Source organism: Oncorhynchus mykiss, chromosome 6 (assembly GCF_013265735.2).
Source record: "Oncorhynchus mykiss isolate Arlee chromosome 6, USDA_OmykA_1.1, whole genome shotgun sequence".
Taxonomy (NCBI): Eukaryota; Metazoa; Chordata; class Actinopteri; order Salmoniformes; family Salmonidae; genus Oncorhynchus; species Oncorhynchus mykiss.
In genome coordinates, this window is record NC_048570.1 from 85,151,154 (window position 1) to 85,168,705 (window position 17,552).

The 17,552-nt window shown below is 40.4% G+C and overlaps 1 protein-coding gene across 2 annotated transcripts; it reads left to right on the forward strand.

Annotated features, from left to right (window-relative positions):
- The first annotated feature begins 3,874 nt into the window (after positions 1-3,874).
- Positions 3,875-16,550, forward strand: LOC110506923 (guanylyl cyclase-activating protein 2-like). Of its 2 annotated transcripts, XM_036981281.1 has the most exons (5): positions 3,875-4,693; positions 12,767-12,933; positions 14,800-14,949; positions 15,828-15,939; positions 16,237-16,550. In XM_036981281.1, exons 1-5 carry the CDS (start codon positions 4,489-4,491, stop codon positions 16,374-16,376), a joined length of 774 nt encoding a protein of 257 aa, XP_036837176.1. In that variant the 5' UTR covers positions 3,875-4,488; the 3' UTR covers positions 16,377-16,550. The 2 variants fall into 2 exon arrangements, with proteins under 2 accessions (XP_036837176.1, XP_036837177.1); XM_036981282.1 differs by lacking the exon at positions 3,875-4,693 and having other exon boundaries at positions 12,519-12,933.
- The last annotated feature ends 1,002 nt before the right edge of the window (positions 16,551-17,552 follow it).

The following is a 17,552-nucleotide window of genomic DNA, read 5'->3' on the forward strand; positions in this document are numbered from 1 at the left end:
GTAGCCATTTCCCTTTGGTCTTTGTGGGTTCTTGTCTATGTGTAGTTGCCTGTCAGCACTCATTTGTATAGCTTCACGTGTCGTTTTGTTTAGTTTGTTCAGTGTTCATTCTTTTAAATAGAGAATGTACGCATACCACGCTGCGCCTTGGTCCGATTCATACGACGAACGTGACAAATAGAAAATAAAAGATTATTAGCTAGAGACAACCTAGTCCTATTTCATTTGCAAATCTCATGACATGGCTTGAGACTTGGCTATGAGGTATACTGTAGTAAAGTATCTATGGGTATTTTTTATTTAGCTGAGCCTGCTAACTAGCTAAATTTAGCATTGATATAGCTAACATTAGCTAGCTAGCAGCTGTGAAGTAATTGAAATGGTTTGAAATTGCGATTGAGGTAGCCATATAATCTATCTAAACACTTAGCTAATTTATATTACCATAAATAAAGGTTAACTTACCCGTAGCACCACACGTGGGCATTTTGATTTGTGAACTCTGTCACATGCACAGAAACACAGCTAACCAAACAACAGTGCTAGGTGCTAGGTGCACTAAAATGTTAGACTTAAAAACATTTCCCCTGGTGTGTAGAGCACCCTATTGTTATTATATCCATTTTTTGATGTGATTTTGAGAGCGAAGCTAGAAAGAAATGGGGGAAATACGAATCCTGGCAAAACAAAACCGAGAAAGCGGAATTTGGGAAAAACCTGAATTAGGCTAAAAAATAATCTAATAATAATTAAGAGCCCTACCAATGTTTTACTCTGTGCGTGACTGCACTTTAGAGTGTGTCATCCTGTAGCACAGAATTCTGGGGAACGTTGAGGTCACGTCCAATATTGGCAGTGCACACAAGAAGTAAAGAGTTTAGGCCGTCCTAGAAATGTAATATAAATATACAGTTATAATATAATATATACCATTTAGCAGATGCTTTTATCCAAAGCGACTTACAGTCATGCGTCCATTTATAACCAGTGTGAAACGGCTGGCTAGTTAGTTGTTTCCCTTGCTCTGCCGCTGCTTTTGTGGAGCTATAGGTAACAATGCTCTGTGGGTGACTGTTGTCGTGTTCAGAGGGTCCATCGTTCCAGCCCAGGTCGGGTCAAGGAGAGGGATGGAAGCAATACCTTTACACATACAGTTGTACGCATGGGTGGTCCCTGCAATAATCTACCAACATGCATGACAAGGTTATAGCTAGATTTGTGATGCCTCAATTTTATAGAATTCATAAAGCTTTTATTAAGCAGTGTTCATGTCACCCTTTATAAAGCACAGGTTTGTGTCATGTATGACATAGTGGGTTATGTCACATTTGACATGGGTAATTATGTCACACAGTTATGCCACATTTATGAACCCTGTATAGAGCATGACATATAGTTATAGATGATTTGTGACATTTATGTAGTGCTTATGAAGGCTTTATGAAGCATTTATAAGCTACACTTCATTTAAAGCGGGACCAAACATTTGCAAATGCTGGAGTATAGAGATACATTTTAAATGTTAGCTTCACTGTACAAATACATATGGGGTTGAGTGTATACGTAGCTTATAGACAGGTAAATAAAGGGATTCTGGCAATTACACCTTTTGTCTCCTTACCCAGATTCAGATAGACTTGTGCAGTATGAAGCTATGATGACTAAGTAGAAGAATGTTGTTGTTAAGAATCTTAACATTCATGGACCTTTGTGACATGCAGTGCAGGCGTGGAACAATGCACAATAGATTAGACATGGGTACACAATGAGTTATGACTGACAGTTGACCTCATAGGATTGAATAAGAGCATTCTTAGTCATCATCGGTAGCGAAAATGCGAACTGGAAAAACACGTTGCCTCACCAGATGTGTGTGACATGGGGAGAACTTCCTCCTTAATAGATGTGTGGGAGGCAGGTGGACCTTTATTGGAATAACTGAGTCTAAAAGGCGTCAGTCAGAACGTACCAGCTCGTAACTGGTACATACTGTTCCATCTCCAGACCAAGGGCTGTTATGGTGACCGTATTACTGCCGCACCGGCAGTCACAAGTCATGACTGCAGTCAAATTCCACGTGACCATTTAGTCCTGGTTATTAGGCTTCTCCAAGCTCTGACACTGCTGATGGTCATTAATAGCCCACCAAACTTGCAGAGGCGGAGCTAAAGGGGTGCTGACAGTTTGATGTTGATTGACATCCCATTTCACCTCTTGTTGAAAGAAGCATTTATTTTGACATTCGGCAGCGCATTTTTCAAATCGAGGAAGAGAGAATATTAATGTTGGTTGCGAGATACAGAAGAATAAGAATAAGAGGAACATACAGAAGAAGAGAGAATATTTCCACAGCTCCACAAGCTCTTTTCGCGATTGGCGAAAGCATCATATTTTAAGTAAGTTTAAGGTTTAGCATCGGGTTTACATTTCCTGAACAACTTTTATGAAAGTTGAGTCGCTGTGTCAGTTAATGTTAGACCTTTGGCTCCATTAACGCAGACGTCTCATCTAGACACCTGGAAATGCAAATGCACTACGCTAAATGCTAAATGTACTCGTTAAAACTCAAACGTTCATTAAAACACACATGCAGGGTATTGAATTAAAGCTACACTCGTTGTGAATCTAGCCAACAAGTCAGATTTTTTAAATGCTTTTCGGCGAAAGCATGAGAAGCTATTATCTGATAGCATGCAACACCCCAAAATACCTGAAGGGGACGTAAACAAAAGAATTAGCGTAGCCGGCGCTACACAAAACGCAGAAATAAAATATAAAACATTCATTACCTTTGATGATATTCTTTGTTGGCACTCCTATATGTTCCATAAACATCACAATTGGGTCTTTTTCCCGATTAAATCCGTCCATGTATGCCCAAAATATCCATTTGTATAGCCTGTCTGGTTCAGGAAAAAGCTCCGTTCCAAAACGCAACGTCATTTTTAAAAATTATATAAGTTGCCTATATTCTTTGACAAAACACTTCAAACTACTTTTGTAACCCAACTTTAGGTATTTGTAAACGTTAATAATCGATCAAATTGATCACTGGGCGATCTGTATTCAATAGCAGCTACTCAAGAAAACGTTGTCCTTTCTCTCTCTTCCAAAAATCTTTTCCTGTATGCTGGATGAAATGAAGGATCTATTTGTCATTACACAAATGATTTTTGTCAATGAAAATGACGTTTTTGGCGACATCGTGTGGAAGTTGTAGGAACTGCAAGCTCCGGGCTATATATTTTTGCTTGCAATAAACAATTCAGAGACTGGCGGATTAATACTTTTCTGTGGTTTTTGTGACCACGGGGATTTTGCTTGCTGTTCACGTTCTGTTATAGTCACAGACATTATTTAACCAGTTTTAGAAACTTCAGAGTGTTTTCTATCCACACATACTAATCATATGCATATACTATATTCCTGGCATGAGTAGCAGGACGCTGAAATGTTGCGCGATTTTTAACAGAATGTTCGAAAAAGTAGTGGGTCGACTTAAGAGGTTCAGACAGTTAATCAGATAAGAGAGATCGGTTCCCAATTTAGCCTAACATTGTGTCAACATCTGTGCTAGTAATACACGCATATACAGTGCAGTGTTGTAAGTTACAGTGTACAAATGTTTAGCTAATGTGGGGTAACCAGTAGGCTACAGCTGTCAGTGTTCAGCAAGTTAACATTCAGCAATTTGAAATCCATGAATTAACTCAGTTCGATTTTCGGACTTGAACTCAAAATGAACAATTGTTATTATCAATCTGTTGACGTTACTCAAAAGATTACAACAATTTGCAGATAGCCTGTTTGCTATCGTAAAGGTGAAATAAATTATAGCTAGCTGTGTTACTTACTGCAGAGTAGGGCTAGCCATGATCTAACTAGTAACTTAGGCTGGTAGTTGATTTTAAGGCACAGTTATGATAATGGGGATTTGTAATTAAGATTGAGATTGGACTAAAATGTGGGTAATTGGATGCCTAGAGGTAAACATAGACTGTCTTGTTTTTGCATAGGGTCAGTTAAACATCAAAAGAAAGGGAGAGATATCAGACTGTTACAAAAGGACCCAATGGTAGGCCAGGCCAATACTTTAAACTACACATTTTAGTTAGCAGCTGTTAGTATCTAATCTTGTGGATCCCTTAATTATACATTTCCATAGAGATATGACACATTATTTAATGTATATTTCAGACATGTCAAGATCCAGAGAAGAGGGTCCTGTACAGCCGTGTTTGAAAACATTTCCCAGAACTCAGCATGGTACTAGGAAAAAGGTTTTCAACAGCTCCTGGTATAAGGACAATTCATGGCTTGAATATTCTGTAAATCAAGATTAAACGTATTCTTTCGCCTGTAGTCATTTTTCTCTGCCCAGTACACCTGAATCTGCCTTCACATCACAGTCAGGGTTTTGTAACTGGAAAAAGGCGCTGCTTAAAGATTCTGGGTTTAAGCTCCATTCGAAGGCAGAGCATCATATCAATGCTATTTACGTATGCTTGGAATCAGCATAAAATGGCTATTGACAGCAACTTATCAATGTTATATTTCATAAATGAGGACTGGAAAAAGAAAGTGGAAGAATACTGTACTTACATTAAAACAATTGCAGATGTGCTCCTATTAACTGCCACTCAAAATATAACGCAGAGAGGTCATCGAGAGTCTGATGACTCTCACAACAAGGGTAATTGTTTTTACAATCTTAGAAGAAATAACAAAGCATGACCCTCTCATAGAGAAAAGGATGAATGCATGTGGCAATGCTAAGTACACAAGCTACCAAATCCAGAACAAAGTTATTGAGGGCTTAGCTGAGATGGTACAAAGTCAAATAATAAGAGAAGTAAAAGAAAGTGAAGTTTTTATTGTAATTGCAGATGAAACCAAAGATGTAAAGAAAAATAAGAAATGTCTTTAGTTGTGAGGTACTACTACAACGGGGCCATCCACGAAAGCTTTTTACACCTTCAGTCAGCTGAAAGCTTAGATGTAATCAATGATAATTGATTCCGTTGAAAAACATGGTCTGGACTACAGGAATAATCTTGAGGGGCAAGGCTATGAAGTTGCATCCGTCATGAGCGGAAAGCATTCTGGTGTGTCTGCACGGATTAATATCAGTGCAAGATGTAATGCACAGTGTTTGAATTTGGTTCTTGTAAATTCTGTCAAATCAGTGCCTGAGGCAGTTCACTTTTTTGCTCTCCTGCAGAAGCTTTATAACTTTGTATCTGGCTCATAGGTTCATCTGAAGTGGCTTGCAGTTCAGAAAGAGCTGTATCCACAGCAGCAGCCCAGGGAACTACAGAGACTTACGGATGTAAGGTTGGCATGCAGATACATGGCAAGCCGTAATCTGAGGGACAGGCTTCCAGCAGTTCTAAGAGTGCCACAGGATATCACACTTGAAAATAGCGGTGATAGATCAGTGGAGGCAAGGGGCCTTCTTTCTCAGATAGATTTACATTTCATAGGGATTTTGGTTACCTTTTGTAAAGTGATTGGTGATGCCAAATGTCTTTCTGACATACTCCAATCAAGGTCTCTTGACCTAGCAAGAGCTGTGGATCTAGTAGGTTCCCTTACAGACACATTACAGGACTACAGAAGTGAGGGTTACATTGGAGAACTATGGAAAGAGGTTGAAGAGATTGCAGAGCAACCCAAAGAGCATTCTACAGCATTCTTGAATGAGGATCCTCTGTTTGCCTTTGCTCAGACCTTTGAGTCAGATTTAGAGGACCTCAAACATGAGGTTCATCAAACCAAGCGGCTTTTTGATAGGAGAGAGAAACGTGGAAGCGACAGACCGTCTACTCTCCTTGACTTGGTTGTGTTTCTAGAACCTTATAAAGAGGTCTTCCATGAGCTATTTCCACTTTGTAAGATTTCTGTTGTTAAACACCAGTCAGCAGTGCTTCTTGCGAGTGCAGCTTCTCAGCTTTAAAACGGATTAAAACCCACCTTAGGACAATAACGGTTGATGACAGGTTGTCACCTCGGAATGCTCGGTGTTGAGTCAAGGAGGGCACGCTCCCTCAACATGGATGAGTTTGTGAAACATTTAGCCAGTTCTCACCAGAACCGCAGAAGTATGCTGTTCTAAATTTACCTAGGATAATTTGGAACTTAGGCTGTCCCTCTGGTCATGATTAAAACCTACACTGTGTACTACCTAGTACACTGACATTCTAAAATTATAAATCCCAAGGGAATCATGTCACACAGATTTAATTTAGTCTTGATTAAGCTAATTCCAAAACTTTTCTTTGCTATTAGTTAAAATAATATATATGAGCATAAATATGATACTGTAAGTTTGTAATATTGATGGGCACCAATTTTTTAAAATCCATTTATGCTTGATACCTGGTATGTCAAATTGCAGTCTGTTTTTTTTGTAAATAAACTATGCAATTTTTGTAACACACATGCTATCTTAACTCCTTGGTGCTTGAGCTTAATTTTCTGAAAATACTTCGGATGTTCAACACTTATAGACCCAGATTATATGTTAATGACATAGGTACACTTCAACTGTGATAGATGGAATCTAAAACAAAAATCCAGAAAATCACATTGTATGATTTTTAAGTAATTAATTAGCATTTTCTTGCATGACATATGTATTTGATACATCAGAAAAGCAGAACTTAATATTTGGTACAGAAACCTTTGTTTGCAATTACAGAGATCATACGTTTCCTGTAGTACTTGACCAGGTTTGCACACACATCCTGGCTTAGGAAGGCCACCAAAAATTCTGAGATTTCCATACCCAACTATAACATTTTCTGTCAAGATAGAACTGCCAAAGGGGGAGGAGTTGCAGTCTACTGCAGAGATAGCCTGCAAAGTAATGTCATACTTTCCAGGTCCATACCCAAACAGTTCGAACTACTAATTTTAAAAATCCCTCTCTCCAGAAATAAGTCTCTCACTGTTGCCGCCTGCTACCAACCCACCTCAGCTCCCAGCTGTGCCCTGGACACCATTTGTTAATTGATCTCCCCCCATCTAGCTTCAGAGTTTGTTCTATTAGGTGACCTAAACTGGGATATGCTTAACACCCCGGCAGTCCTACAATCTAAGCTAGATGCCCTCAATCTCACACAAATCATCAAGGAACCCACCAGGTACAACCCTAAATCTGTAAACAAGGGCACCCTCATAGACGTCATCCTGACCAACTGGCCCTCCAAATACACCTCCGCTGTCTTCAACCAGGATCTCAGCATTCACTGCCTCATTGCCTGTATCCGCTACGGATCCGCAGTCAAACGACCACCCCTCAACACTGTCAAACGCTCCCTAAAACACTTCTGCGAGCAGGCCTTTCTAATCGACCTGGCCCGGGTATCCTGGAAGGATATTGACCTCATCCCGTCAGTTGAGGATGCCTGGTCATTCTTTAAAAGTAACTTCCTCACCATTTTAGATAAGCATGCTCCGTTCAAAAAATGCAGAATACAGATATAGCCCTTGGTTCACTCCAGACCTGACTGCCCTCGACCAGCACAAAAACATCCTGTGGCAGACTGCAATACCATTGAATAGTCCCCGCGATATGCAACTGTTCAGGGAAGTCAGGAACCAATACACGCAGTCAGTCATGAAAGCCAAGGCCAGCTTCTTCAGGCAGAAATGTGCATCCTGTAGCTCTAACTCCAAAAAGTTCTGGGACACTGTAAAGTCCATAGAGAACAAGAGCACCTCCTCCCAGCTGCCCACTGCACTGAGGCTAGGTAACACGGTCACCACCGATAAATCCAAGATTATCGAAAACTTCAACAAGCATTTCTCAACGGCTGGCCATGCCTTCCTCCTAGCTACTCCAACCTCGGACAACAGCTCCGCCCCCCCCGCAGCTACTCGCCCAAGCCTCTCCAGGTTCTCCTTTACCCAAATCCAGATAGCAGATGGTCTGAAAGAGCTGCAAAACCTGGACCCATACAAATCAGCTAGGGTAGACTATCTGGACCCTCTCTTTCTAAAACTATCTGCCGCCATTGTTGCAACCTCTATTACCAGATTGTTCAACCTTTCTTTCGTATCTCCGAGATCCCTAAAATTGGAAAACTGCTGCGGTCATCCCCCTCTTCAAAGGGGGTGACACCTTAGACCCAAACTGTTACAGACCTATATCCATCCTTCCCTGCCTATCTAAAATCTTAGAAAGCCAAGTTAATAAACAGATCACTGACCATTTCGAATCCAACCGTACCTTCTCCTCTGTGCAATCCGGTTTCCGAGCCGGTGACGGGTGCCCCTCAGCCACGCTCAAGGTACTAAACGATACCATAACCACCATCGATAAAAGACAGTACTGTGCAGCCGTCTTCATCGACCTGGCCAAGGCTTCCGACTCTGTCAATCACTGTATTCTTATCGGCAGACTCAATAGCCTTGGTTTTTTTAATGACTGCCTCGCCTGGTTCACCAACTACTTTGCAGACAGAGTTCAGTGTGTTAAATCGGAGGGCATGTTGTCCAGACCTCTGGCAGTCTCTATGGGGGTGCCACAGCGTTCAATTCTCGGGCCAACTCTTTTCTCTGTATATATGATGTCGCTCTTGCTGCGGGCGATTCTCTGATCCACCTCTACGCAGACGACAACAGTCTGTATACTTCAGGCCCTTCTTTGGACACTGTGCTAACTAACCTCCAAACGAGCTTCAATGCCCTACAACACTCCTTCCGTGGCCTCCACCTGCTCTTAAACGCTAGTAAAACCAAATGCATGCTTTTCAACCGTTCGCTGCCCGCACCCGTCTGCCCGACTAGCATCACCACCCTGGACGGTTCCGACCTAGAATATGTGGACAACTATAAACACCTAGGTGTCTGGTTAGACTGTAAACTCTCCTCCCAGACTCATATTAAGCATCTCCAATCCAAAATCAAATCTAGAATTGGCTTTCTATTTCGCAACAAAGTCTCCTTCACTCATGCCGCCAAACTTACCCTAGTAAAACTGACTATCCTACCGATCCTCGACATCGGCGATGTCATCTACAAAATAGCTTCCAATACTCTACTCAGCCAACTGGATGCAGTCTATCACAGTGCCATCCGTTTTGTTACCAAATCACCTTATACCACCCACCACTGTGACCTGTATGCTCTAGTCGGCTGGCCCTCGCTACATATTTGTCGCCAGACCCACTGGCTCCAGGTCATCTATAAATCTATGCTAGGTAAAGCTCCGTCTTATCTCAATTCACTGGTCACAATAACAACACCCACCCGTAGCACACGTTCCAGCAGGTATATCTCACTGATCGTTCCCAAAGTCAACACCTCATTTGGCCGCCTTTTCTTCCAGTTCTCTGCTGCCAGTAACCGAAACGAATTGCAAAAATCACTGAAGTTGGAGACTTATTTCCCTCACCAACTTTAAACATCAGCTATCTGAGCAGCTAACCGATCACTGCAGCCGTACATAGTCCATCTGTAAATAGCCCACCCAATCTACCTACCTCATCCCCATACTGTTTTTATTTACCTTTCTGCTCTTTTGCACACCAGTATCTGCTCATTTATCACTCCAGTGTTAATCTGCTAAATTGTAATTATTCGCTCCTATGGCCTATTTATTGTCTACCACCTCATGCCTTTTGCACACACTGTATATAGACTTTCTTTTTTATACTGTGTCATTGGCTTGTTTATTGTTTATTCCATGTGTAACTAACTCTCTGTTGTTGTCTGTGTCACACTGCTTTGCTTTATCTTGGCCAGGTCGCAGTTGTACATGAGAACTTGTTCTCAACTTGCCTACCTGGTCAAATATATATATATATATACTGTACCTCCTGAACTGGTTTTGACCTTTTGCCTGTCCACGACCATTCTCTTGCCTACCACAGTGCAGTCCCTTTTGGATTTAATAAATATCAAAGACTCAAACCATCTGCCTCCTGTGTCTGCATCTGGGTCCTTATACTGTACCATAAGGACTTTCTCTGAGGGCCTAGTTATACTCAACATAGTTGTGTTAGGAAACTCTTGGTTTACAGGTCATATCAGGCCAGCAAGTCACATTATGCTGTTTTACAGTCATGTGTAATTCCTATTGGAATCCAGCCAGAGTTAGGATATCCAACACATGTATTTTCATTTGTTTTAGCACCCACAACCTGCAATCTGAATGACTTGAATGCTGAGACTACCTTAATCATCTAAACTGGAACGACCATCCCAGTAACGGGCGCAATAAGTCGAATAACTACTAACAGAATGGATTAGTTTAGAATTATTTAAAACAATCTGTGTGTAGCAGAAAATTAATCAACCAATCAATGTGCATCCAAAAACACAGATATTATAACAAACCATTCTGAATATCACCATGTAAAAGAACAAACTGGGAAATGTGGTTCTATGTAGAACCCTTATTGCCTTCTGAAAAATCATTCTTTGCTTCCAAAGAATCATTACAGAAACCTTTCTTCCAAAAACTGTTCTTTATAATGTTAAAGGTTTTAGGTAGAAACCTGTGTCTTACATAGAACACTTGTCTTTCAGAAAGGGTTCTTCAGATAAAAACTGTTCTTTTATAATGTTAAAGGTTTTAGGTAGAAACCTGTGTCTTACATAGAACACTTGTCTTTCAGAAAGGGTTCTTCAGATAAAAACAGTTATTTTATAATGTTAAAGGTTTTAGGTAGAAACCTGTGTCTTACATAGAACACTTGTCTTTCAGAAAGGGTTCTTCAGATAAAAACAGTTCTTTATAATGTTAAAAGTTTTAGGTAGAAATCTGTGTATTACATAGAACACTTGTCTTTCAGAAAGGGTTCTTCAGATAAAAACTGTTCTTGGTAGAACCCTATCCCTCCACAAAGAACCCCCTTGGAACCATTTTTTCTAAGACTGTAGGCATAACTGATTATTCTTTGCAGATGAATCCTTCGTTGACCCACAGCCAAACTCAAGGTTTTCCTCAACAAGGGTCTTCTGAAGGGAGTTACTCTAACCTGATGCTTGCACCAGAGCTACTCAACTTCTACCTGACTTCTCTATTTAATATATGACTTGTTTAATGTATCCTTATCAGGGTGAATTGATTCTCATACAACACCTCAACTGAATCATCTCACTGAATCATCTCACATAGAATATTCCCACTGAATCATCTCACATTGAATAATCCCACTGAATCATGCACCTCCCCCATATAATAATAATAAATTCACTTTTCCTACTAGCACTGACTTTGCTGATAACTACTTTATTGAGGGAAAATGTACCTGCTACAGTAGTGATATGTTGTTGTCTCACCTAGCTATCTTAAGATGAATGCACTATTTGTAAGTCGCTCTGGATAAGAGTCTGTGAAATGAATAAAATGTCAATGTAATTTCCTGTTTCATATAAATCCTCCTTTGACCGATAGCCAACATCGAGGTTTTCCCCCACATGGGTCATGTTGAAGAAGCTTACACCAGAGCCAATCAACTTGAACTTGTGTAATATCCCGTAACACTCTTAGCCCATACCTGACCTTTAACGATATCTCTTATCTTTATCAACTTATAAAAATACAAAAGGTCGACTGAGATGCTGAAAACAATAGGTCAGGTATGGGTCACTGGAGTTAAAAGCAATTCATTGCCAGAATCTCAATCTAAGGTACTAACTTAGAAAAAAGGTGCTCCCTTGAACCATAAAGGGTTATTTGGTTGTCTCTGTAGGGGACATCTTTTTTTGGTTCCTTTTCACCAAGGAGTTCTTAATTGAAAAGCAAATGTTAGGGGTTCCTTGTTGGGTGAAAGGGTTCTACCTGGAACCAAAAATAGTTTTCCTACAGGGACAGCCGAAGAACCCTATCCGAAACCCTTTTTTCTAAGCGAGAATACAATCAAGCTGTCCTGGTTCTAGTCTCTCGTGACAGGCCAGCGTGTGCAGTTAATCCTTCGTTGACCCACAGCCAACCTTAAGGTATTCCCCAACATGGGTCATCTGGAAGTAACAAGCCCGAACCTTACACCAGAGCCTTTCAAATTCCACCGGACCTCTCTATTTAAACACCTAACTTCTGTTATATCCAGTAACACTCTAAACCCATTTCCAACCTACTATTGGATATGTTACCTATATTTTACCTGTTCTGATCTCTGTACACATACTATTTTGACTTCAGAAGTGGCTGTTCAGTGAAAATGTATTTATTAATCCTCAGATAGTGATGGGTGATCATTTGCCCATGGCCTGACCAACCTCCATTCCAGGTGTGAAAAGGTTTTATAACATAAATGCAATTGTGAAAATGTTTCATAATATATTAACACAATAAAACGAGTTGAGTCACAAACGTTATAAGACATATACTCTCTATTTGGCACACTGTATGTAGCCTTGTAGGTCTACAAATTACATCGTTCAATTGGATCAGGTCTGCAGATTACTAAATGCCGATATAGGACAAGTCTTGCTAAAAATAAATTCGCCTCCTGGGGTTAACGTATGTATATCCCACATGATGTAGCCTATGTTGTCTGACCTATTTCCACGCACAACCATCAAAGGCAACGATGCAGGGAGCAGAGAGAAGATACGAGGTCAAATTCTTAAAGGTTTACGAATTTTATGAACCTCGGAGGTAACGGTGTCCCCAGGCTATTGCGCACAGCCAAATCGGAGACTAGCCCACAGCTGGATTTAAATTTACGCGTTGTCTTTTTCACACTTTTACCTTTTTCACTCGGATTTACAATGGGTCAAAATCAGCAAGCTCAGTCAACCAGCGAAGAAGAGTTGGAAGTATCGACAATTCAAGACCTCTACAGGAGGTTCATCAATGAGTGCCCCAGCGGTTCGTTGCACTTGCACGAGTTCAAAAGGATGTTTGGGGTTCAAAACGATAATTCGCCAGAATCGCAATACATGGAGGGCATATTCAGTGCGTTTGATATGAATGGGGTAAGATTCTGAATACAAACCAGCAGACCTGGGTCAATTGCATTTGCATTTACTGTAAATTATGTATATACATACTGTAAAAAAAACATGTTGTATTGGTGTAGGCCTAAAGTTATCATAGACCCCTCCCCCTCAACTCAAGTGTTTTAAACTTCCCATTTAATTCATGAATATAGATCCATAAAATTTTAGGACAATACTATTATTAATATTGTTTTCTAGAATATGGGTTTCCCAAAATGTGTGCTCTTTCCACGTGTAGGCTAAGCTATTTGTCTGAACACTATCATGCTTCATTTGGCCGTATGGTTAATTAAATAGTCTAAAGTTAGATGGCCATAATACCCTTCTTTCCATAAAGTGGGCCAGAGTGTAAAGCCAAATTAGTCGTTCCACCTCAAAAAGGACAAGAAAGAGGATTTCAACAGCAACCTTCTCAGGTTGTTCTGGAATAGTTTTTGCATTCTTTAAATGTAGTACCTAACATCCACATTTGACTATTGTTTTTCTAACAATGACTTAGACATCAAAAGCCACCAATGGACCCCCCACACCCCACGCCAATCCCACCCCAACAATGAGTATATTATCAGTTCTCTATGTCTGACAAGTAGCAAGTGAGCAAAAGCTGTGTGCATTAAGGAAATAGACACCTGGCTTAAATAGAAGCCTGTCTCTAATAAGCACCTGTTGGGTTCAGGAATTTAATTAAATAAACACCTGGGCTATTCATTACATTTTTATGTTAACTCAATGGTGTTACTTATAGATTATATGGATATGAAGTGCAAAAATGCTAATAGGTACCATTGACTTGCATTGGATTAGCTGGTTTGAATACCGAGCCGACAAGGTGAAAAATCTGTTGAAGTGCCCTTGAGCAAGGCACTTAATGCTAATTTGCTCCAGGGGCACTGTGCTACTATGGCTGACCCTGTAAAACAACACATTTCACTGCACCTATCTAGTGTATGTGACAATACAACATATTTTTTTCCCTAGTGTTCAGAACCTGGTAATATCAGGATGTAGGATGGGATAAAAACCTAACAACTTCCATTACTAATTTCTCTGAATGGGGAAAAAAAACAATAAAATTCACTGAGAATACATTACATATGAAAGAAAGAAATAATACTCAGAGCAGCAGCTCCATACTACTTATCAGACATAGAGAACTGATACTATAAACTCGGTGTTGGAGTGGGATTGGCGTGTAGGGCTGTGGGTGGCTTTTTGACATTTCTTTGGATTCCTCACGTCTTACTCCTTGTTAAAAGTTAAGGTCCAAATCGTATCTTAGGTACTATATGTGTTGAATATTCTATGAATCCTATAAATTAAAATGTCCAATTTAGGTGCAATCAATTAGCTTAATTTCTCACAAATCAAATTATATATATTTTAAATGATGCTGCAGGAATGCTAATAGTATCTGTTTTTAACTACAGAAACGACTTCAGAAGAATCTGAGTGGGTGTTACGGCCTGCTGAATTGACATGGAAAGACCCAAATGGAAATAGGGCCACACTTCCAACAAAGGCCCAAGACAATGCTGTAGGCCAGTTAAGCTATCCCACAGTTACCACCAATGTAACAATTGAGGAGAAAGTTGGAAATTGGCTCGATGCAGAAGTCTAAAAAGGTCCACAACTCTCTGGATGAATAATAGACTACCTGAAAAGACATATTTGACCCAGGTCTCTTTCCCCATATTATCACAATCCACCATGATCCCATGGTGTACCTTTTGTTTTACATGTGCCCCACTGTCAGGGATGTTATGCATTTCTTACTTGGAGAACACATAAGGATTTTTATTGAGGCTGTAGTTGATCATGATCGTTTGTCTGTCTCTATTACAGGACAACACCATGGAGTTTATAGAGTATGTTGCTGCGCTAAACCTTGTGCTTCGAGGACGGCTCGAGGATAAACTCAAGTGGTCTTTCAAGGTGTTTGACAACGATGACAATGGGCGACTGGACAGGCACGAGCTGAGAATAATTATAAGGGTAAGGGTTTGGGCCGAAGTGCGACCTATAGTAACATTCTAATCCAGTGTTTCTCAACATGGCTCCTGGTAGGAATGTGTTCTACAGCACACTATAGCTCATTATCAATTAGACGCTAAGCAGTGTATATCTGCTTGGGTAACCACTAAACTCAAAGCCTCTGAGAATCAGCTATTTATCAAACAGAAAAACAACAACTAAGTTGAATAAACACATTTATATTGTAGATACTGCACTTTGCCCTTGCATTACCCATATAGTTAAGGTCATACAAAGGCAGAGTGCAGTATCTGCATTTTAGGGGTCATAGATCAAATCAGTGTTCATGGTTGATATGCATAAACATTACTTCACAATAAGATGATACGTCATTGCATTATCATTTATTTACCTACAACCTATTGGGATGGCTAACAAAAATACTTTAAAACCATATTTCTCAGATTCACTGTTGGCATAGTTACTGTATTGGCAGTATTGGAAGTACTCTAGTTAGAATAATTCAAATTAATTACATTTGGGCCATTTCATTCAGGCTTCTTAATCTAAGTAATTTATCGGTTAATTGAAAAGCTGTGTGCACAGTGGCTGTTCATGATCGAAGTTGAGAAACCCTGCGCTTGGACTTGAAGGCTGTAGTCCGATGCTCTACTGTTCCCCCAAAGTGTGTACTCGTATATACCCCCTTATGGATTTAAAAGCATCGAATTGGTGTAAAGAATATGGTAGGAACTTTCTCCAGCCGTACTAACCTAATGATTTAAAATGCACACATGTGGAAGGGTAGGAAATCTCTCAGACCCTTTGAGGAACCAATGTCTGCAAAACGTAACTATAACAGTTGATTGATGTAACACTCCTGTTTGTGATGTCTGTAGATCATCTACAAGATAAAGAAAGGTTCTGTCAGTGACGAGGCAGGCCAAATCCACCTTACACCTGAAGAGGTTTGTGACCGTATCTTCCAGAAAGTTGACGAGAATGGTGACGGTGAGTACTGGAGCACTTATTTGTGTATTGTGACGGACTTTAGCTGTTACTGAAGCAGGATGGTCAGATATGTCAGAAATAATGACATAGTGAGACACTATTAAAATAATGACCCATGTATGGCTTGATCTACTCAACCGATGGCGTGGGAAGTGGATGAATTGTGACTACTTATGAGATCTGAAAAATTTGGAATGAGCTATCGCCTTTAACTAATTCTTGATGATACAGTATAATGACAGAGTGGATACACATTAGGTAGAATAATAAGGATCTCCTTGTTGTCTTTGGTTCCAGGTCAGATAACTCTGGAGGAGTTTGTGGAGGGGGCAAAGAGAGACCCCTGGGTACAAAAACTCATACGCCTGGATATCAACCCCAGTTACTGGGTCCACCAGCACCTGAGTGACAGAAAACTCCAGAGTCCAAAACAATGAACTAAAATGTCAGACAGGGAGGAAGAGGACATTGGTTCTCTCTATTAAAGAGGATCCGAACCAAAACAACAACTTCTCTGGTTGAAAACGGCCTGTATTCATTATCATCGACTCTACTCCCATAATAGGATAACAATAGGATGATCATAAAGTCAGTATCTCTCAAAACGGGGATTTGCTAGATTTAGGAAATGAATGACGTTGCCAAATCCTTGGATATTTGAGGATTGTGTATGATTTTCAATTATTCCCAGCATACTCACTCTCCGAGGAGTCAGAAGAAAGCGGATGTTTCCAGTTTTCATGGATACAGTATTTTCAACTTCCATTTCCCCTGAAAAACGGATGTGGGGACTTCGCTCAGGCATCTTTTTGCACCTGCTATATTAGGTTAGAGCATCCTGCATCCTGCATCCTGCATGATATCCAATTGTAGCAGCAGAATCAACCTACAGCCCATTTCTTTACAGACAGCAGAAATTCACATTTGAGTCATTAGCATACATCGCCTCAGGACTTATTTGATTGAGACCTTCTCCTACAATGGCCTTCTCCTACAATGGGTTTTGAGAAGGAGGCGAGGAGAGAGGACACGAAGAGTATGCATTTGAGATTCTCCCATTCAATTTGTCGGGACATGCTCTGCAAGGTGTCGAAAGCGTTCCACAGCAGTGCTGGCCCATGTTGACTCCAATGCTTCCCAAGTTGGCTGGATGTCCTTTCAGTTGGTGGACCATTCTTGACACACAAGGGAAACTGTTGAGTGTGAAAACCCCTGCAGCGTTGCAGTTCTTGACACAAACCGGTGTGCCTGACACCTACTACAATATCCTGTTCAAAGGCACTTAAAACTTTTGTCTTGCCCATTCACCCTCTGAATGGCACACGTACACATTTCTTGTCTCAGTTGTTTCAAGGGTTAACAATCCTTCTTTAACCTGTCTCCTCCCCTTCATCTACAATGATTGAAGTGGATTTCTATGTCATGGAAAGAGAAGGTGTCCTTAATGTTTTGTACACTCTGTGTATATGCCAATATCAAAATAAATGCAATACATTTTTTATAACATTAAGATAAGAATTGATACTGTAGTACATACCCAGCTAGCACTTTTGGTTCCTTGGAAGTTGTGGGAACATATGTTTTTGGTTTCCCATTGGTTCTGGGAACGAAGC